Source organism: Electrophorus electricus, chromosome 24 (assembly GCF_041902795.1).
Source record: "Electrophorus electricus isolate QZ-2024a chromosome 24, ASM4190279v1, whole genome shotgun sequence".
Classification (NCBI taxonomy): domain Eukaryota; kingdom Metazoa; phylum Chordata; class Actinopteri; order Gymnotiformes; family Gymnotidae; genus Electrophorus; species Electrophorus electricus.
Genome location: NC_137520.1, coordinates 3,851,880 through 3,874,118, shown reverse-complemented (window position 1 = coordinate 3,874,118; position 22,239 = coordinate 3,851,880). Strand labels below are relative to the sequence as shown.

Below are 22,239 nucleotides of genomic sequence, written 5' to 3'. Positions count from 1 at the left end.
CAGAAGTCCAAAGCGCATGCAGAGAGCCCTCTGTTTTGATACATGAGCAGTGTGGCCTGGATCCAGGCTGGGTGTGGCTCTCCCACAGTCAATGGAGAAGTAAATTGAAACTAAAACAATAGGGACAATGCATGGACATGGGTTTAAAGGTAACTCGAAGTGAGCGTGGGAATTTCCCATTTCTTATTACCAGAGGTAGATTTTCATTCTCTAGTAGAGCAACCTAGAAATGATGTCCTTAAAGCACATCTGTCCACTGCACTGAGCTGTTCCAGCTCCAGCGCCTTTAAGTTTTTCATTTGTGTCAGTAACATTTGTCTGCTGTACTCTGTGCACATGAGCTTTCACTATACATCTTCCGGGGCCTTGTGCACATTTAGTAAATTGTTGACAATCTGAGATGAAAGGTAAATGAAAAACTTTAAATAAAACATAACAAAGAAAATGATTTAGATTTTTCTAGAATGTTTAGCAGTTTTGGAATTCACAGGGAGTGTTGTTTGGTTGGGGGGGGGGGTTGTTTGGTTGGTTGGTTGGTTGTTTTTCTTTTAGTCTAGAGTTAACTTTCTGTAGCAGTCCAACATAACCAAGGAGCCTTCTTGAAGTCCCATAATCTAGGCAGGTGTAATGAACGTGAACTTTCTGTGTGAAATGTCAAGTGTGCCAATCCCATGAATCATCTCTAGCAAGTTTAACCAAAACACAGTCGCGCTCTGCTTCGCTGCCCTTAGCGCCGCACTGCCGAATTGCAGCCTGGGGAACAGGAGAGAAAGGAGGGGCTGAAGAGGAGGAAAACGAAGGGGGAGGCACTAGGACCTGTTGGCTCCCACTGTGGAAGCTGAGGGAAGAACTGTGGGACTCTAACTTTCAGAACAATCAATTTTCCTAGAGAGAAGAGAGAGAGAGAGAGAGAGAGAGAGAGCGAGAGAGAGAGAGAGAGAGAGAGAGCGCACAGAGGGTGACTGGCACACCACCCTGGATACTCATCTTTGAAAGAGCCAAGAGGACTGGGCTTTGGAGGATAAAGTCTGCGTGAGAGCTGGACTATTAACTTTGGTTTTGGAGGGGTTTTTTTTCTCTGAACATTTGAGAGAGGGAGAGTGGTGAAGGGTTCTAAGGTAAGTACAGGGTGTTGCCATGTAACGTGCAAGGTGACGTGTGTGTAACTTATGAGGTTACGTGTGTGTAACTTGCGCAGTGACGTGTGTGTAACTTGCGAGGTGACGTATAGTAAATTGCGAGGTTACGTGTGTGTAACTTTCGAGGTGACGTGTGTAACTTGCAAGGTTACATGTGTGTAACTTGCAAGGTGACGTGTGTGTAACTTGAGAGGTTACATGTGTGTGAATGCTGGAATGGTTGTGGTTGTGGTTCCTCTCATTACCTGTCACTGAGCTAAAGGGAGACGCTCCATCTGAACTGATCCCATGTGAATTAAAAAGGAAGACCTGAGATGCTTCTGGCAAGAACACAAAGATTTAAATAAACTGATTCAAATGCCACAAGGTGAACTGGTTGCAGAAAAAAGATAATTTGAAGAGTATTGAGATATGGAGAGAAAGTCTTTAAAAAGTAGGGCAAGCACTTTCGAAGTCTGTAAATTGATCTCATTTGAATAAAATTCTGTGGCAAAAACTTAAATATTCTGTGGTCTAATGAAAACCCCACTTAAGTATTTACTGCTATATATATTTTTAAAAAGTGTGTGTGTGTGTGTGTGTGTGTGTGAGACAGAGAGCGAGAGAGGCATCGTAGACGGGGGCTTCTGTATGTGTGTGTGTGTGTATTGTGGGGGAGATTATAGACTAGCTGCTGTTCACCAGGAGGAGAGATGGTCTATCAGGTGAAGAAGGATCTTCTCAAACCTTTGAGATAATTTTTCATCCATCCACATTTTCCAGTGGAGTGAGGGGGCACTCTGTAGAACAGCTGCCCCCTACCGCCCTGCAAGCCTCTCGATCTCCTCAACCCCCTCTCTTCTCTTCTTCTCCTCTCTTCTCTTCTCTCACCCCATCTCTTCAACGACCTGCTCATGTTACACAGAGAGGCTTGCTATCTGCCTGCTTGCTCCAACAGACGTGGAACATGTTACAGACGTTTATCATTTTCATCTGGGTGGGGACGATGGTTAGCAAGTCAGCGGACTTTGCAGCTGACAGTTAGGCCCGACAGACGCAACGCAGCACACGCAAGCACACGGCAACGGAGGGGAAAAATGCACATGCGTTAAAACGTATGAAATCAGCACGAGTGAGGTTGACTGAAAAACCACTGAAGATGAGTTCAGAGACTGGCTCCATAGTTCGGCTGGCAAAAAAACTAAAACAGTGGTGAACAGGCAAAAAAAACCAAACCAGAACAACTCCGTGAACATCTGTAATGAATAATGCGTCCCTACACCATGAGCAAGGTTTGCCACAGTGTTTCAGGGAAAGGAATACTATTCCAATCTTGTAAAAACCGATGATAGTGCCTTTTTTCATTAAGCTTTCACACATTTAAATAATTTCGAGGTTTGTGCAGAGTTCCGACTCTCCTAATAGCACAGTAGGGTAAGTCCAGCACACAGGCAAGGCCAGTGTATGCGCTCTTCAAATTCCCCAGACACTCTTCTGTGTGCGGGCAGATGGACAGTGCTATTTTCCTCTTCTACAATGATGTGTATTATTATTCATGAGGTGTCTCAGGTTTCCCATTGAACCTGAATTAAAGGTTTCTCTCTGTAGCCATGTGCTCACCCAGCGTAGCACGCTGCAACAGTAATGGGAGGTAATGAGCTTCTAATGAGGCCAGGTGGGAGTTGAAGTCATGCCAGGGTTACACCAGCCCATTCAGAACCTGATTTAGCAGGCCCACACATTTTGAAGACGACTGTTGATGCGATATATACGTAAAAAGATTGGCAAATAAGAAGTGAGCCCAGGGGAGCGGATGGAGTAGTCACATTAGAGTTAACTCGAACGCAGGACACTGCTTGAGTAGACTGTGTTTTTACGCGATGACGACAACTTTCATAGTTTCACTTTCGTGTCAACTTTCATAGCTAGAAACAAAAGTGACAATATGTAGATTGCAATGTGGAGCAGAAACTTTCAGACTCCACATAGAAATGATATATTTTTATAACATGCTTTAATTCACAGAAAGTTTCTAGGAAATTGTTGTTTTATTTAGTTTTTTTAGCACTGTGGTAAATATCGAGTAACAGAGAAGCCAGTAGCCGTTTCCCCGAAGCATAATTGCAGAGGGATCATCGTAAAATGTTAGTTCTCTGACATCCTCAGGAAAGGGGATGTTCACCTGCAGGAATGCTCGACAGACACAGACCCTCCAGAGGGTAATTCAAGTCGCTACTGATGTAACTCAAACAGCTGGAATGTTCAGAGGCTAACGTATTCGTGGTGAATTCGTGGTGTGTTTGTGCATTCGGACAGCCTTCTGGCTCTGGTAAGCCAAGCTTGGGCATTTTTACACTTGTTTGCTTTTGTTTTCTGAGAGCTGTGTTTAGGATGAGCTTTGTGGTGTTTGTGTTGGAGGGACTGACCTGACAAAGAGTTCACGTCAGGGAAAATGTATTCATCCTTCTGGGGTTACACTGAATCCACCCAGCCTTATGCACAAACGTTCAGATGTTACTGCTTTGAAATCGACTTCTAGACCTGCATAAGCGAAGCTACAAGAATAATGGAGGACACCTTAAAATAAATAAAGGCCTCTGTCATGTATTAAACTATTTCAGACATTTCCATAAATTTTGTCCCTCTATGTTTGTGTCACAGTTTTTCAACTAATATTTGTCCCACACAGAAAAAAATTAATAAATCTTGTTAGGTGCATTAACTCAAAGCTGTTTAATTTATTTGTTTCATTAACAGGTTTGCTGTTTGAATGTTTGCAATGATATAAAAAATCTGATTCCGTATATGATTAAGTATAGCTCCTGACTAAACTGCCCCAAAGCCTCTAGATCTGGCCTCAGCAGTCCTAATGCATTTTAGTTTTTTGTAGCTGGAAATGGGAAAACAATTACAAATAATTAAAATATAATAAAACAGCAAATTCTACAGAATAAGCATTAGGAAATTGTTTACATAGAACTTGAATACATTGTCCATCAGCTACATAAAATAAGGCCTTTGCATAAATGTGATGTTAAGATTTAAATGCATGTTCAAATGCATGTTCATGTTCTGGTAACACAGAACATTTTACTACACTCAGTAAGTTTTGAGTGCATAAATAAAATCACCTCACAAAGATTAATACACATGAATATATACACACTTTCTATGGGCTACTCACAGCAAGCAGACTGAACTGACTGGGCACTAAAATTGTGGGGTTTTGTGCTCAAAACTATAAAATATGTGATTTCCTGCTTACAGTTTTAATTGCCAGAATCTACTTCAGGCTTATATGTTCCCTTGATGGAACAATTACAATTCTTATTGGAAGATGTAGTCAGATTAAATACATTCCCTCCATGTGTGGGTGTTTGAATGAATGTGGTCATGTTTTTTTTCTGGTTGCCAAATCCCTGAGACAAACCACACATGCGGTTCGCCTGTCAGCCACTCTGGGCTCCGTTCAGACTCGGTGCTGGCTCAAGTGTTTCGTGGGTACTGACGTGACACGCAACACGTTCCACCGGCACGCCCTCCGGTGAATTCACAGTGCATCAAAGTCTTCCATATACAAGTGGGTTACTCTGATTAATGGCTCCTCATTCGGTCAGGGATTGCTGTTGGAATAACATCCTGGTGTTTACCCAGCACGTGTTCTTTGTCTGCACTAATTCCAGCAAAGACTCGCCACACAGTCTCCCTTCTCAACTTGTCGTCTTTAGGCCTCCTGTGGTGATTTGACCTGCTTTGCGGTGCTTGCCTCTACATGAGGTTATCTGCAGACACACATGTGACTGACATTGCAAACGCACCTGAATTTAAGCTTGCTACGCCACTTTCTCTGGTGGGTCCTGTCTGCTTTACTGCTCTGACAGATTGTTTTGGCAAGTGGACGAGCAGACATGTACTTTCATGTGCAAGAATGGTGGAGACATTTGTTAGAGTGTTTTTCACCTGTCTGGTTTCTAGTTTCTGTGCTCTTTGGGACAAAAAAGCAGTGGGAGGCGATCACTAAATTATTCACATTAAACAAACCTCAAGGCCTTTTTATTTGTGCCATCACAATACAAAATGACATTCAAACATCCTGTTGTGGGAAGATCATTACTGACTGTTTAGCCTAATAGTTCTGAAAGCGACAGCGTGTCCCGGAGGTCACATCAGGTTATAATAATGCGGCAAAGTTAAGATGATATAAAATAATCATGATAAAATATGCACTCCAGAGCATCATACATTTGCATCCTGGCTTTTTACATAAATATCTGTGTACAGGAAGGAAGACAATGGAAGAGTAAGCCTGATAGTTTGTAATACTATCGTCACTTCAGATGGACACATAGCAAAAGCGCCACAACATTATTCTAAGTCAAAGTGCCATGTCATTACAACAACAGAGGAGTAACACATAAGAAAATTAACTGTACAGGACAAATCCTCACTTTGGATGCTTAGTGTAATCAGATGGTTTGGCAATTCCTTATTCTTGTTTTGAGTCATTTTCTAAGTCAATGTTGATATGAATATATGAGGGATTTAAGTGTGTGTCATTCAAAGAGCAATAAGAAACAGACCTGTTACTGGTCACACTGCCTCACACTCTTGGGAGCTGTACTACCTGTTTGCAGTATTAATGTGCCCAAATCTAAACCCCAATGCCATCGTTCGGCAGGAGAAATAACTAAAACACAATATCATCATACCAGAATTCATTTTCATGATTCCTATGTTTCATGATATTTAGTTTTTCTAAACATCAAAACAGATACAAGAGAAGTACCATGTTTTTTAAAAAGGCTTTTAAAACTATGTAAAACCAGTAAAATGCTACAGAGGCATTATAGGCTAACATCCAATCAGGTTCTTGTTAATATGCAGTTTTAGTATAACAGATTGGCAACAGTGGATATTGTTAAAAATAGTTGTAACTGGTCCAAATCTCTCTCAGGAAACACATAGTCACTTTTCTAGAAGCTCAAAAGTACAGCAGTGCTCTGGTATGCTCAGTAAAGTGTAATGGGATGTAATTTACTACAATAATTCTACATAACAATATGCCCCCCCCCCCATAAACACTTTCTCAGGCAATGTCTGCTGGGTGGAATTGCGTTATTGTGTTAGTGAGAAACTAGTCAACACACATCTCACTTCTCCAGATGAATAATATTCACAGCTGCAGGATTAACCCATTAATCCTGTCTCATAATGTTTGGTGTGGAGTTTTTTTTCCCTTTTCCTCACGCACCTCCACACGTTATCATCAGGTCCCGATGATTAGCGGACTACAGGGTCTCCTGCAGTGGTGGTCCTAGTCACGGACCAAAGGAAAGGCGTTAGTCTTGCTGAAGAAGTGTGGCAAGGGCCTACCCAGTGCAGAATGGGAAAGTGTAGCCGCAACGCCTGCCCTAGTGGGTAGGGAGGCACCAAGGCACATGCTGATTTAAGGGTGCTCTGCATTACTGTGAGACGTTACGGTAAAAATATTTTACTTTAAATCATTTATGGTTTATACTGCCACTCTGGCATTCTCTCCCAGCTTCTGCGGGCTCTGAATACTTTCATAGCTGTAAGGCTGCATTGATTTCCTTTATTTTGACTAAGATGTGGACACACGTGGACTTTATTTCAGATGTCCTGTGGATCTCAAGCATGATAGTGGTTTGTTTCCCTGGAGTCACTGGCTACACACCAAAATAGAATAGATTTTCTGAATAGTCACAAACATTTTTTAAAAAGTTAATAGTAAAGAAAACTTTTCTGCTCATTAGCTGCTCATTGCTGCAATAACGTTCCCAAATTTAAAGGATCAGCAAAAATACAGCAAAAATAACATTTACATCCTTTTCTACTTACTAAAAAAGCATAGTGTGTGATGTCGTACTGAATGACTGTGTGCCCTTCAGTAAACAATGCAAGTGTTCTCATGGAAAATAGCAACAAGTATGAGGCATCTATCAATGAATCTGTTATTGCATGAATTAAATGCAAAAAGGTGCAGCATTAACAAGTACATCATGTCTCTAACGTTTCAGCCGTGCGATGTAGATGAATTGAAATGCAGCTGCCCGCTCTCCTGGAAGTCGTGACAATCGCAGCGACAGGCGCAGGAGAAGCACATGAAACGTGAAACTCACTTCCCTTCAAAATCAAGCTGTCCCATGGAAAACCTCCGCACGTATGTTTTTAGTCGCCAGTTTATTTATTTATATGAGGGGTGTAGACAGCAGAAGCTCAAGTTCAAAACAGTGCTGGTGATTAAAAACGCCTGCACCAAGAGATGTAACACGTCGGCATGAAGTGGAGAGCGACAGGTACATTTCCCCTCTTGGCAGACGCCTTCCCCCTCGGCCAGCTGCCTCAGGACTGCACAGTGAGAAGTTCTTGCCAACTAAGAAAAATGCAGTGTAGCGTTAGCCAAGCTGCGAGCCGGCTGTCATGACAACACTGCTGAATGTCAAGGTCACTAAGTTCCACAGTCCAGAGGGGGGAAAAAATGTGTTGGTTTCTGCATTCAAGGTCTTCCCTCCCACATTCATTCTGAAAATTAAACAAAAAATAAAAACCTGCAAAAGTGTGATGGTGAGAATTTGACATAACCAAGTCATGTATGCCTTGCTGTTTCCAGGTCAGGCAGGACTGGCTCCTCTCAGGCTCTCTCTTGACCTCTCAGACTCCTCTCTGGCTCTTCTCTGGCTCTTCTCTGGCTCTTCTCTGGCTCCTCTTTCGCTCTCTCTGGCCTACCCTTGCGATGACACTTGGGTACGGTTCACTGTGAGGACATTAAACACAGTCCCACTCTCCAGCTTCACAGGCTGCAGTGGGCCTCTGGGGATGAGCGTGTTCCTACAGGCCATGACAGCCGTGCATGTTCAGTGCAACTCCCCACTCTCTTTAGACTTACGTGGGGTTTCAGCAACATGTGCAGCATTATGTCCCACTTGATTTTGTTTAGCTGCCTAATTAATTTAATTGATATATTTTAGTATTTGGAAACCATGCATATGATTCGACCAAAAACAAATACAAACTACATCATCCACATGGTAACTAGTTAAATATTAACCTAATCAACACATTTTATATTAAGTTAAGCAGGAAACTGTATTAGCAATACTTAAACTTTTTTTGTGTTTATAGCCTGACATTTTAATTTCAGTGCATTCAGAAAGGCTGTCAGCACAGGCTGGCCAATTCTCCCAGATTACACTGATTAGCTCCGTTTACTCTGGAACGGCTTTGGCACCAAATAACTATGAGAAAATTGTGCATCATTTGTTTGGGTAGGGAGCATAGCACAGAGGCCAAAAACAGCGCATCAGATGTTCACATGCATAAGAGTATTGAAATACTCCGGTCTTACTCTCTGGTAGTTATAGTTACAGAGAGCATGTTTTCTTTTCATGCATAGTTATGTGCAGTTTGTCCCTTTTTATGCACTGTGAAATCTCTTTCTGCATTATAGCAAATGCAGCTCAAGGCAGGAAACCCGAGGAAAAAACATTGTAGTTTGAGAGGAAGCGGGTGATTTGGCAGCTACTTTAATGAGAAAACAAAAGAGCTAATGTTCCCGGAGCTTTTGCGCTGGCACTATGCATGGGGCTGAAATCACTGCTATGTCAGTTATCATGAGCAGAAGCGACGTGCCACATTTGTTTGCGCTGACCAGGGAACGGTTATGCAATCGCAATATCATAACACAGCAATCCAACTAAAGCTGAATGTACATTAGGGACAGTTACATCGCTCCACCTGGCCAAACTGCTGAGCCTGTCCAGCATCTGCATTCTGCTCTCCTTCTGTCCAAAAGAAACATCCTGATGGTCCGGTGAACCATGATAAATGATATAGAATGAAGTGTGCGATCTCTTTGATTAATAGATTTGTGGATCCACCAATATTTGTCTAAGAAAGACTACAGGTTTGCAGTGAGCTTGGTGTTGGTAAAGTATAAATAAAGGGTAACTGTTACTCTGGGTGATACTGAACACAGCTCATGGCAAAAGGATTAGCAGATGAAAATGATACTCTAGCACTGCCAGCTGGTTATCTGAACTTTATTTGAATTATTTCCAACCATAGAACATGTATTGAAACCGGCTGCTAGATGTATATGCGTGTATTGTATCTATTAATAGAATTCTTTGGCTTTACTATAGAGATAAAGTCATTCATTCTGTGGGTTTCAGACTCACAGACTATGTTTTGTGCTTGGAAGTACTTTTTTTTTTTTGCATTATCCATTGATGACCCTGAAAGATTTATGCAAAGATTTATACACACAGGTGTGTCTAATCATAGAATCAGAAAAAAAGAGGGTTTTTTTTCTCTGTTCTTTTGACTGCTACTGCCACACACATTAAAGTACTTAAGAATACCCATCGCTTTAAAACTAAAGAGCTGTACTTTTCTTCATACCATAATATTTTACTACGGAAATGTAATAATGACATTGCCCCTCTGTAACCCTTTACACGTAGTCTACGAGCTGGTTTAAATGGTTACCTAAACTTGTGGCATACGTTCTGTGGTGGACAGCGTTTAACAACATCCTAGGAGGGAAGAAAGATAAATAACATCAACCCCTCAGGCTGTGCATGCACTCTGAGAGACCAGTGAGCAGAAACATCTGTTTATTCATTTCTTGCTGCAGCGAGTTCAGTGCAAACACAACATGCAGCACAAATCCAGCAGCAACTATGCTATCTATCTATCTATCTGTCTGTCTATCTATCTATCTATCTATCTGTCTATCTATCTGTCTGTCTAATCTAATCCAAAATCATATAAATTGGTTTTTCTTGGGTTGGATGGTGATATGGGCCAATGAAGGGATCCAAGCCTGCCTCTGGGTTCCGTGCTGAGGGCTGCACGGTGATGGTTCACAGCAGTTCTTCTGGTGGAACTATGCCCCTATTCCAACTTGCACAGTGGTTGGTACTCCTGAGAGAGCCTTCTCTCCCTTAGCCTTTCATTTCATTTTATTTCCAGCTCCTTGCTATGATGCAAATTGGAAATTTGAGTCAAATTTGAATCTACTAGTCTATCTATTGTCTGACATTTGGTATTTTAGTTAGCACTCAATTAAGTTAACACAGTTTAGCCTGATGTGTAAACATCAAAATTCCAATTTACCATTCCACAACTGGCAGGTCTTTCTGCTTGCATTTAAAACCAACCAAAAATGTTTTTTGTTCAAACTAAATGTACAGTGATTTTAGGAAGCTGAGCAGAATCACTACGTGGCCTGATAAACATTAGCACTGCGATTCCTTTTCTACCTGCTGCTACATGGAGAGATTCAGATGAAAGAACTTTTCCATTTATTCTGTTTATTTAGTGTTTAAGAAACACACATACAAACCATGCTGTTTTTGTTTTGTGTGTGTATAGTAGGTTATAATATTTTATAGTATTGGGGGTGGCTGGCATAGTCTTGGTTTTTGCTGTTTCTCCATAATGTGAAATATAAACATTCCTATTTCTCTCATTACCTGAAAATAGTTCCTTTAGAGACAATGACAAAGTTACAGTAAACCCAGAAATGTATATTTCCAAATATGCATGCTTGACCTGTGAAATTCAGGGAGTTCTCTTATGTGGCCTTCAGACTTGTCGGAAACCCAACAGTACACTACATTTGTCTGTCTCTACAGGGTGTGCTTTAAAGCTTTTAACAACTGCAACCTTTATTCATGCATATTTAGTTTTGATCCACTTTTTGTACATTTACATGTGGTGTTTATATAGGAGCAAAAGAGCATGTGTGTGGGTGGCTGCCTGGTGTGTGTGTGTGTGTGTGTGTGTGTGTGTGTGTGTGTGTGCACGCGCGTCTGTGTACAATGTGTCAAGCTTTATTGGCCTCTTTCATGAGGGACCTGGGTTTGACCAAAGGGCAGGTGTTAGCTGAAGCTTTTAATGTACATTTATACTTTAAATCCACTTGTAAATACTGTCTGTGTAAACACTTATTAATCCAGCATGAAACTGATATATATGCATTTACATATACACACACACACAAAGTTTCACCTGCCCCACCCCTTTTCTTTTTTTAAAAAAAAGGGGGTCATTCATGAAAGAAGCCTGGAAATATGGCAGAACCATGCAGAGGACAAGATGCATTACCATCATTCAGTGAACTTCTGCGTACACAGACGTGAGTGGAGAAGGCCTGTTGGCCCATGGGTAGATCCCCAGGAGAGGCACACCTAAAGAACCTGGCAGCTCAGTGAACAGCTGCATGGTAGGAGAACAGCTCAGTGAACAGCTGCACAGTAGGAGAACAGCTCAGTGAACAGCTACAGGGTAGGAGAACAAACTGCTTTTACTACTAACAGAAACCGTAACAGACTACTGTTCATTTGATGAATTACACAATTATACTCTCACACCAGAAGACAGAAAAAGTTATTGGAGAGAACCTTTCTGATTATATATATATATATATATACTGTAGTTAATAGGTGTATATTGTAGTAAAGAAGACTCTGACGATCTGATCTCTAGCTTACGAATACCACTTTACTGAAAAGGCCACACACAGCAAACAGGCAAAAAGGGAACTTAACTACGGGAACTTAACTATGGGAACTTAATTAACACTAAGGGCTAATGAGTGAAGACAACCAGCACACAGACGGCAACACTGCAAAACATGGTAATTACATACAAGAGGACACATCTGAACTAACCTAGATACATGCACACAACCCACTAATACAACTACAGGGAGGTGCACGTCAGCGTGGGAGTCTTAGCCACGCCCCTCCCCCATGCTCTCACTGACTGAGGCTAGTGGCAGATGCTACTGAATGAATACTGAATATATCACTCTATATGATTACTGAATGAATACTGAATATATCACTCTATATGACTACTGAATGAATACTGAATATATCACTCTATATGACTACTGAATGAATACTGAATATATCACTCTATACGACTACTAAATGAATACTGAATATATCACTCTATATGACTACTGAATGAATACTGAATATATCACTCTATATGACTACTGAATGAATACTGAATATATCACTCTTAGCCTCTACAGGTAGAGCTGAGATCCATGCTGTAACAGACATCCATAATAAAACTATGGCTTGATGATGACACATTTTTTTTACAGTTACAGTATTAAGTATGAATTAAAGTATTAACACACAGTGCACCCAAGAGACCAGAATAAAAACACAGCATACACTCAAGAAGGTTTTAACACATTGGGCAATAGTTTAAGGCCTGAATTACTGCCAGATGGATTTGGGAAAAATATTTTTTATATTGTTTCATTTGTAAACGTGCAGTCACCCTGTGAGTCAAATAAAATCCAGACAGACAATACTGACCAGCAACAATGAAACGTAAATCTACTTTTACTTGTGAATTGTTCAGTCTGGTAACCTTTCATTGTAGTTTCTATCTTTTTAATCCCTTTAAAACATCCCCTCTCTCTCTCTCTCTCTCTCTCTCTCTCTCTCTCTCTCTCTCTCTCTCTCTCTCTCTCTCTCTCTCTCTCTCTCTCTCTCCCTCTCTCTCCCATTTGTTTGGTGATAGGGATGGGACCATCACTCTTTAGCACTCCTTCATAATCTCCCTGCTGCAGTCAGCACCTCAGAAGCCTGTACTGACACCTACGACCAATCTTTTAACAGGCTGTTGTTCTTGACTGACATGTGCTGCATTTACTATGCAGTAGCAGGATGTCCTTTTTCCTGAAGGACGGTAGATTATCTGACGCTTGATACAGTAATGCGGTGTGTACAAATTGGCAAATGAACTAATCTGACCTCCAATAGAGTCCCAATGAGGAATGTGAATACTGAGAGGCTGTTTTTATTGTGTGTAGCAATATTTTAAACAAAGAGCTACACACCGTATGGTTTTATCACAGAGTTACACACAGAGCTTTAATCCAGAGCTACACACTGTATGGTTTTATCACAGAACTACATGCAGGTCTTTTAACTAGAGCTAGGCTGCAAATTTTCATAGTACTAGTTGCAAATTTTACATTTTATTTTCAGGATGTGTTCACCTTAAATAAATACATTCTTTAAAAAATAATTTCATTAATCTTCTTCTTGATGGATGCATGGAATTATTTTTAAATACCTTTAGATAATAAAATCTGTTGACAAAGTAAAAGTTTCTTTTATTTTTAAGGGAAGGTTCATGTTAAATTTGCCGAGGCACCTGTCATCTGTCCTGGCTCCACGCACACAGTGCTAGTATCCTACTGTCTTCTGTTTCTTAGTGTGTCAGATGTGCCTGTATTACAGCAGTCAGATCACATTCATGTAATGAAGATTGTATGGTCTTATTTTTTTCTAATGCCTATGTCTATGGTGACAAACTTCAAACTCTCTCGTCAACAGTGATGAGCTGCTAACTTTCCCATTCTCAGTCTATGGTTAATATTTACAGGGTCATAAGCTTGCTATGGTTCCGCTTCAATGAAACAGCAATCAGCAGCTTCAGACATGCATGGACACTGAATCAGGCATCCTCACATGGAGCACCTCCACCCGTGACCCACCCACACCCTGCGTTTCTAAACTCGGCACCAGGTACCAGTCTGCACCGTGGCTGTGTTTTAGTCCAGTGATGGATGTGGAATGGTGGGTGTGGGGTTGTTTGGGGGGGGGGGGTCTAGAGAAGCCCAGTAACCTTATTTCCTGAAGTCAGACAGATTCGCCAAACCACTTTGACCTTTGGCGACGGAGCTGCTCCAGGATCTAGCATGGCAAGCACGGAGCACATATTTTTGGCGTTAAAATACAAAGTGCACTAGGCTTTGTGTAAATACAGGTTCCCCTTCGTCATCCGGTATCAATCCAGCGAGTGTGTGTTTAGATGGACTGCACATGCTGGGGGGGGGGGGGGGGGGGGAGTTACACATCGTGGGGGGAGCAGGCCACAGAAAAGTGGCAACTCACTCGTAAATGGCATTTGGAAATATGCCTTGTGTATTTTATTGTTTGGGGGGTAGGCTTGAGCCTGGAATTCCTGATGTGCAGAACATATGCGGACACTTGAGAAAGAGCACTCGGGTTTGTTCTAAAACTCCTCTACTGTTTCTTTCTTCTTTCATTGGAGAGAATCGTATCTCTGTCTGTCTGTGTGAACAGGGTACTGCAGGGTACTGCTAAAATGTGTTGCATTTCCATATTTCCGTACTGTGGAGCTCTACTGTGTGTCATGTTTTGGTCAACAGTTCTGGACTAACCTGTCGCTTTATGCATCCCCTTGAAATTTGGTACCTGCTAAAAATGTCTTCCTCATGAAAATGACTAGTTCTAGGATTTAACAAACACTGTAAAGCCGAAGGCCGTGGATATGTGGCATTTTTTTACCAATTCTTTGGATGAATTTTGATACATGTTAAGTATTAAGTAAACTGGTGATTCAGTCCTATTCAACTGGGCTGGCTGTTCATACAGTTGTTCATTTGATGTGACAGACTACTGATTTGGGACAAGCTGAACTACTGGTGCCATGTCTTTCCCCCATCGCTGTGATACTGTGTGCTAATGACACGGTCCATTTGACAGAGGAGTGATGCGCGCCTGACTGAGTTGGTGTCCTTTTGGGATAAAAAGCTCCAGGTATGTAAAATGTGGAATGGTGTAGACAACTGAACAGCCAACACTGTTGAATTTACAGCTTCCAGAATAGCTGTTTTGATGGCATAGAGACCAGCAGGAAGACTGTGTTTAGCCAAAGCAGAGTGTGTCATCTGTGGTTTGTCCAGGCCATTAAACTAGGAAGCTTTTGGGTGACATATGTACTATAACACACACGTTTGAGTTGCTCCAGATGCAAACTGAGGGCGTGTCTTGTCAAAACCGAATCTGACAGGAGACCGGGAGACGTTGTCAGAAATTGTCCAGTCAGAATTCCAGCCATCCATGCTGATATTCACTGTGCAAACATCACGCATTCTTTTAACAAGAAGAGTTTTTAAGAAAGTTATAATGTTATTTTGTAGTATTTTTAATTGTATTGAAGTGTTTGTTACACGTGTTGCCATGTTTAATCAAGACTGCAAAGAATTTGAATACTTTGCATTATTCTCAGATATATAAGGGTAATGTAGCTCTTTACCGCTCTCTAGTGGTGTCATGCTCTGAGCTCCTGTGTGAAGTCAGCTCACTCACTCCTTCACAACTCTCTCAGCAGACACCCGCTCACAGGATTGAGGATTCATTGACAGCCATAGTGTGCACATTGCCAGGACGTACACTGATCTGATTGGTCTGTTAAAGTCGCTTGGGTGTCTGCTGAACCGAAGGATGTGTACATCACTCTTGACTGATGTGGCCAAAACACATTCTTAATTGAAATTCAGTAGTCAGTAGATTAGAAATTCAGTATTTCATCAGTAAACCATACTGTGCTTTAATGTTAAGAGATGGCGGGAAGGCTAACGCTGCACTTCTGACGTATAAGTATGTCAATAACTGTTTATGCACTACAGTTATTCTTAATTTTATCATGTCTAAATTTCAATTAAAGATATTAATGAAAAATAATCACACTTTTTTTTGTACTAGTAACTCTTTAGTATCGGTTCAAAACAGTTCTACACCGGTGCATGCCAACTCCCTGCCAGCTTGTGGTGGTCCAACAGGCCTGTGTCAGCGTCTGTGTCGTGGGGCACTTGGTAAGGTTGGCCCGGGGTAAGAGGGAGTGTGTCAGAACAACCAGGCTTGAGACCCTCCATCTCAGCGCCTTCACACAGCATCCAGCTAACCAACACGAGCTGTGGAGCTGGAGATCACCGGGGCCGGGCAGGGTGGACTCCAGTCACCCCATTCTGTCTTGAATATCTACGCACAGGTTTTGTCTCGTTCTAATGGCAGCTGCATATGCCTGGGAAACATTGTTGTGTGGTTGTGTGATCTTTCGAAAACAAATAGAGTTTCTGTGGAAAAACAAATAAAGGGAACAGAATCATGTCTGTGAGTGTACAAAGTCCCGGCAAAGGAGACATATGGAATGCAACAGATGGATCTGATTCTATATGGTTGGATTTATATTACATGAAGTGTGAGCCTATTTCACAAAGGGACCGTTTTGCTATCTTCTCTCTCTGTCTGTCACTGCAGCCTGACCCCAAGAGCGTGTAGTCAGGACTGGCTTGTGTGTCCTCTATTCACTATAAATATGCGATACACACACAATACACATTTCCCTTGTGTTTATAAACAGTTTCTAGTGACGAACATGGAAGTGCTTTGTGTGATCTACATTCAAAACGCACTGGATGTTGCAGCTGGTACATGGTTTTGTATAAGGATGTAATTTTACATTGTTGCCTTTGATGAGGGAGGCATAGCATATGATCGTTAAGATCAGGGATCACACACACAGCACACACTGGCTTTACTGGTACTGCATGTGCTGGTTCTGTCTGAATCCAAAAATCATTATTCACTGTGCATTTGCACTAGGGGGCGGTAAGCATCTCTTATCCCCATGTTACACTCCATCACCTCTTATGTGTATACACTGGAATTTCTCTGGGCTTTAACACCATTGAAATCAATGTCCAGTCCTGTGCATTTCTATCAGGTCCTGTGCATTTAGGTTAACGTTAGGATTTCCTGTTTTACTGGGAAGCAGTGGAACATACTTTCACTAGCCAGCAACTGCTGAGTTACTCATTACAAATATTCTAATAATGAAATGACCAGTCCGAGGAGTTTTCTAGGTTAGTTTGTTGGACAGGTGTATCGTGAGTAATTATCATTAAACTAGGAGTTTCTTGGCTTACCATGTCGAATTTATTGCTTTGCTTTGCCCTGCGTGTACATGAGGCCATCACATATATCCTCGAATATTGCATGCGATCCTAACAAGACTAGACTGGACAGCAAGTCAAAGCACCAATGGAGAGTGATTCCAAATCCTGAAGGATCTAACAGAGGAACAGAACCTGTGGACATCCAGGTGTCAGTTGAAGACACTGATGAAAGACTTTAAGTAGTTGGGCAATGCTGTGCTCACCATTTATTAATACTGCTGCTGAGCTGTGAATGGATTGTACTTCATCTTATTAGCTTAATTTATTTGGGTATTTCAAGGTATCCATACTTCGAGTACTTGAAGTGTCATGGAAGACAAGCATGGAGACTATTCTCTGTCCTGGCTCCCAGATAGTGTAAGGAACTTCCACTGGCTGTACAGTCAGCAGAGTCCGTTGCAGTCTTCAAACGCAGACTGAAGTCTTATGTATTTGTGGGACATTTAAATGTCCACTGATCCTGCACATATGCTGAGTAACTGAAACTCTAGTACTTGTTGTAGGGTAATGTTTCTTATTGCACTTATCGTTGTCTGTTATAGAGCTTATATGCGTTTTGCATTTCTAAGCATCAGCGTTGATCCCTGCATTTCAACAGTATTCTAGTTCAATGGTATCTTGAACTCTAACCTACTATACTGGCCGGGATACATCCTATGAGTAAATAACAAAGCACTTTTGTAAGTCACTCTGAATAAGAGCATCTGCCAAATGCCATGAATTTAAATGTAAATGCATTTATTTCTTGCATTTTTGTGACTCACTGTTGAGCAAAAACACATTTATCCATTTTGCATGAGATACTGAGTTCTTATAATGTTGTATAATTGATTCCATATAACATATAGCCAGACCTTTGGAGCAGGAGTTAGTTTGTCTTTCTTATTACTGTTATCCAAAATCTGCAGCTTTGTCATCATAAAGGAAAACTGTATTTGTCTGGTTATGATTTAGATCAACTATTTGTCATTGCAAACCACCCAAACCCAGATATATCCAATATCTCATATCTGACACTTATAAACACAAAGATCAGGGACAGAATGTAAGGTTGCTTGTCAGCAGATGTAACCTTCTATCCCTTCAGTTCCTAGAGCACTGAATCAGGCCATCAATCTAGAGCAGTCAATCAGGCTTCCTGTCTAGAGCACTCGATTAGGCTCCCAGTCTAGAGCAGTGAATCAGGCCTGCGGCATATGCCACCTACCCTGAGCATCGCTTATTTCAGAAGCTATCCTCTAGAAAATGCTTTAGGGAAAAAAAACACAGAATTGTTATCACTGATTCAGTGCCTCACATAGTCAACAGTATTAAACTGTCAGGTTTATACAACTGCACTGTATTATTTGGATTTATTTTGTAGGATTCATCTATATCCTGCGAAATGTTTCCCCTTGAACCTTGTGTATATTCTGTGCAGTGTATTAATGTGTTCTTGCCCTGTGCCTTGTGTATCTATTCCATAGTTGTGAGTAATTTCAGTTCTTCTGCCAGTGTTGAACTCTGTTGAACAGTTTCCATCAGGCCAAAGTAAATTCCCATACCTGAAAGATAACAGCAAAATCAGTGACTTTGATCCTGATTCTAAATCTGATTATGATTCTGACTCTAAATCTGATTCTGATTTGGATTCAGGTTGAAAATATATATACGTGTAGTGTGAATTCATAAACCATTAATATAAACCTCACATTTAGATTTATATTCGTTTCAAAGCGGTTCAAAGGACTGACTGGTGATAAAGTTCAACATAGTTTAGGCTACTTGCAGAAAAGGTGAAACGCTTTAAAGTACTGAACTGAAATTAAAATACTAATCCAACAAGCAGGTTCCATGTAGCCCAATCAAAGGAGAGCAACGTTCTGTTGTTGGCCAGGTTTTCAGGGCCTTTCAGGCAGGGTGATAAATGTGTTTGGCAACCCTGTTGGCATAGTGAGGCCAGGATGGTTGTTGGGGAAAGCACAAACAGACTAATCATTATGGCTTCCAGGATCTACGTGTAACACACGATATTTTGCACCTTGCCACATAAAAGCAAATCCTGATGATTTAATAAGATACTGTAGTGGGCCATGAAACTGTAAAATCATTTCGTAGAGTTAGAAGTGTCACGCATTACATGTAGCAAGACCATAACAAGTGGCTAAAGTTTTAACCCTAGCCAAAACTGCATCTGCTCACGTCAGCCTATACCTACATTACGTGTTGCGTAACATCCAGTCTCTATGTCTCTATGTATGTGTGTGTGTGTGTTACAGAGAGAAAGACGCACAGGCCAGTCCTGATGGCAGGCTCTTGGGGCTCAGCCAGCAGTGGACACTGGCTTTAGGCCACAGGCCCCTCGCTTCAACCAGGAACATTTCACAGGTCAGCCACACCACCACAGTCACCGTACCACAGAACCACACACCACAACAGTCATCATACCACATAACCACACACCACAACAGTCATCATACCACATAACCACACACCACCACATTCACCGTACCACAGTACCACACCTCACCACAGTCACCACACCACAGTACCACACCTCACCACAGTCACCGTACCACAGAACCACACCACCAGTTACTGTACCACAGTACCACACAACACCACAGTCACCATACCACAGTACCACACCTCACCACAGTCACCATACCACAGAACCACACCACCAGTTACTGTACCACAGTACCACAGTACCACACAACACCACAGTCACCATACCACAGAACCATTCCCCACCACAGTCACCATACCACAGTACCACTCCAATACAGTCACCATACCACAGTACCACACAACCACAGTCACCAAACCACAGAACCACACCAACAGTCACTATACCATAGTACCACACCCCAGCACAGTACCACCACAGTCATTGTACCTCTCTCTCTCTCTTTCTAGGACGTGTGCCCATGAGGTCGTCGACGCTGGTCCTGCTCTCCCTGATCAGCGTCCAGGCTGCACTGAACATGTGGGGCCACGCCCAGGCACAGGGGCCAACCAATCAGAATGCAGGAAAGGGGCACTCGTCCAGGCCCTACAGCCACTCCCCGCAAGACTCCACCTACGATGACCTCATCCCCACCGTTGACCCCAAACTCTTCAATAAGCATCGCTACCGTTCACCCCGGGTCCTTTTCAGTGACGTGGCCCCCTCCGACAGCGAGATGGCGGGCTCCCGCAGTGCTCGAGTGCGGCGGAGGGCCAACGAGTTCCTTCACCGGGGTGAGTACTCCGTGTGTGACAGCGAGAACCACTGGGTGGGCAACCTGACCCGCGCCACAGACTTAGCGGGGAACGAGGTGACGGTGCTTCCTGACGTGCGCATAAACAACGTGGTGAAGAAGCAGTTCTTCTACGAGACCACGTGCCGCGTGAGCCGGCCCAGTGGGGCGACACGGGGCCGTGGGGCCAGCGGGGTGAAGGCCGGCACCTCCGGCTGCAGAGGCATCGACAACAAGCACTGGAACTCGTACTGCACCAACACACACACGTACGTGCGGGCGCTGACGTCCTTCAAGAACCAGATCGCCTGGAGGCTCATCCGCATCAACGCCGCATGCGTCTGCGTTCTCAGCCGAAAGTCATGGAGGCACTGACCGACCGACGTGCGTGCGTGATGTTTCTCAACAAAGCCTCACTCATCCGCCCCTCCAGTACAAAACTACATACTGCCAATACAGTGTATCAGACTCCCCCCCTTATTTTCTTCATGTATGACACCCCAGCCCCTCCCACCCTACCTCACACTGTAAATTATTGGTCTTTTAAGTTATGACGACTGCATGACATATTTATATAGTTTATACAGTCAAATTCTAAATATGTATGTGTATATACAGTATACATCAAGCAAGCAAGCTTATGTTGTGTTGTTGTTCATGCTGTTATTTATTAAACACTTCAGTACTTCAAAGAAAGACTTCTCATTCTCTCGTGCCAAGTTGCTTGTTAATTAGCTGGAGCAGAAGACTGTTGTGCAAAAACATGTGCTAGAACTGTTGCAGTTGAAACTGCTGGGCGACGCTTCATCGATTTTTCTGTCTTTTGCAGACAAATGTTTGTTGAAAAAAGTTCACTGCATAACCGCGGCATGCTTGGTTATGTAATGGGGAGTAGCAACATTGAGGAGGCATGTGAAGGAACAACCCGACCGAGTTGTGGAGGGGGTGGGGGTGTGTGAAGGAATCTCTAAAAGAGGTCCAACTTGGTATTATATTAGCTGCGCTCAAAGACGATAGTTACCAAACCTCGTAGCACAATTACAGCAGGCCTGTGTGCTGCAGGGCTCCCATCAACACTAACCCCATCTCCCACATAGGCACAGCCAACAGCGTATGTCTCTTCAGTGGGAAGAAATTAACATCTGCGTTTATGTCTCATATAACCAAAGACAAGGTTCCTGTTAGCACAGTGGAAGGGCTTTGCCAAGGAAGCGCTGCCCAAGCTAGATGTTTGAGTCCATGAACAGCTGGTCACAACTGCAAACTGCTTCTCTTACAAGTGAGGTGTAGTTCTGATCGGAACACCAATACATTTAATTTCATTACTGAAAACTAAATTCCTCACATCCGTAAATAGCAAGAGGCATTTGAGGATCTGTAATGTTTAAGCCAAGAATCCAGTTTCAACTAGGTGCTGTGCTTTGTAAATGTTCAAAAGCCCCATGCCAAGACCTAGTCAGTGTTTAGAATAGTACTGGTCTAGCAAAGGGCATTGCCAAACTGTGCAGCTGTTTAATTGCTCACTATATACACCTCATTATACAATGCAGATTTATATATTTTTTTGTTGTATTGTTTGCTCTTTTAAAGGTCCAGTTTATAAACCAGATCACCACATGTCGCAATTCTGCAGTCCTGACAGATGTCAGTAAACATGCAGTGATCAATCTGTTGACAGTTGGCATTAAATACCCCCATGCATGAGACTGTGAGGGTGTGCCTCCCAGCTTTCAGTGCTGAGAAGAAGTTATGGACCAGTCTGCTAAGAGACCTTGTGAGAGTCTCTCATATTCTTCCACTTCCAGGCTATGTTCTGTGCTGCAGAAGAACAAAAACGTTTGAAAAAGACGAGTCTTTTCAGCAGAGTTGACCTGTCATGGCAGCCAGAAGGATCGGACGGGCTCTCCTACAGCTCGGAATTCGCGGGGCTTCAGGCCTTCTTGGGAAAATAAACAAGAGGAAAGAGACTGATCACCCTTGGCATGTAGAACACACAGGCCTCCGGTCGCTATAGAGATTAGCGTGTAAGCCAAGTCATGGTGCCAGAGGTCAGGTATACGGTAGGGGAAGGGGGTCA

At 42.4% G+C, this 22,239-nt stretch overlaps 1 protein-coding gene across 3 annotated transcripts; it reads left to right on the top strand.

Moving 5' to 3' along the window:
- The first annotated feature begins 913 nt into the window (after positions 1 to 913).
- On the top strand, positions 914 to 20,839 carry ngfa (nerve growth factor a (beta polypeptide)). 3 transcript variants are annotated; one of them, XM_027026682.3, is made up of 3 exons: positions 914 to 1,118; positions 19,200 to 19,308; positions 19,840 to 20,839. In XM_027026682.3, exon 3 carries the CDS (start codon positions 19,851 to 19,853, stop codon positions 20,535 to 20,537), a length of 687 nt encoding a protein of 228 aa, XP_026882483.1. In that variant the 5' UTR covers positions 914 to 1,118; positions 19,200 to 19,308; positions 19,840 to 19,850; the 3' UTR covers positions 20,538 to 20,839. The 3 variants fall into 3 exon arrangements, with proteins under 3 accessions (XP_026882483.1, XP_026882481.1, XP_026882482.1); XM_027026680.3 differs by lacking the exon at positions 914 to 1,118 and adding an exon at positions 1,568 to 3,447; XM_027026681.3 differs by lacking the exon at positions 914 to 1,118 and adding an exon at positions 14,575 to 14,740.
- Positions 20,840 to 22,239: the final 1,400 nt, after the last annotated feature.

What these genes read in the sequence shown, in the direction of transcription:
- ngfa (XM_027026682.3), top strand. Translation starts at nt 19,851, where the DNA reads ATGAGGTCGTCGACGCTGGTCCTGCTCTCCCTGATCAGCGTCCAGGCT.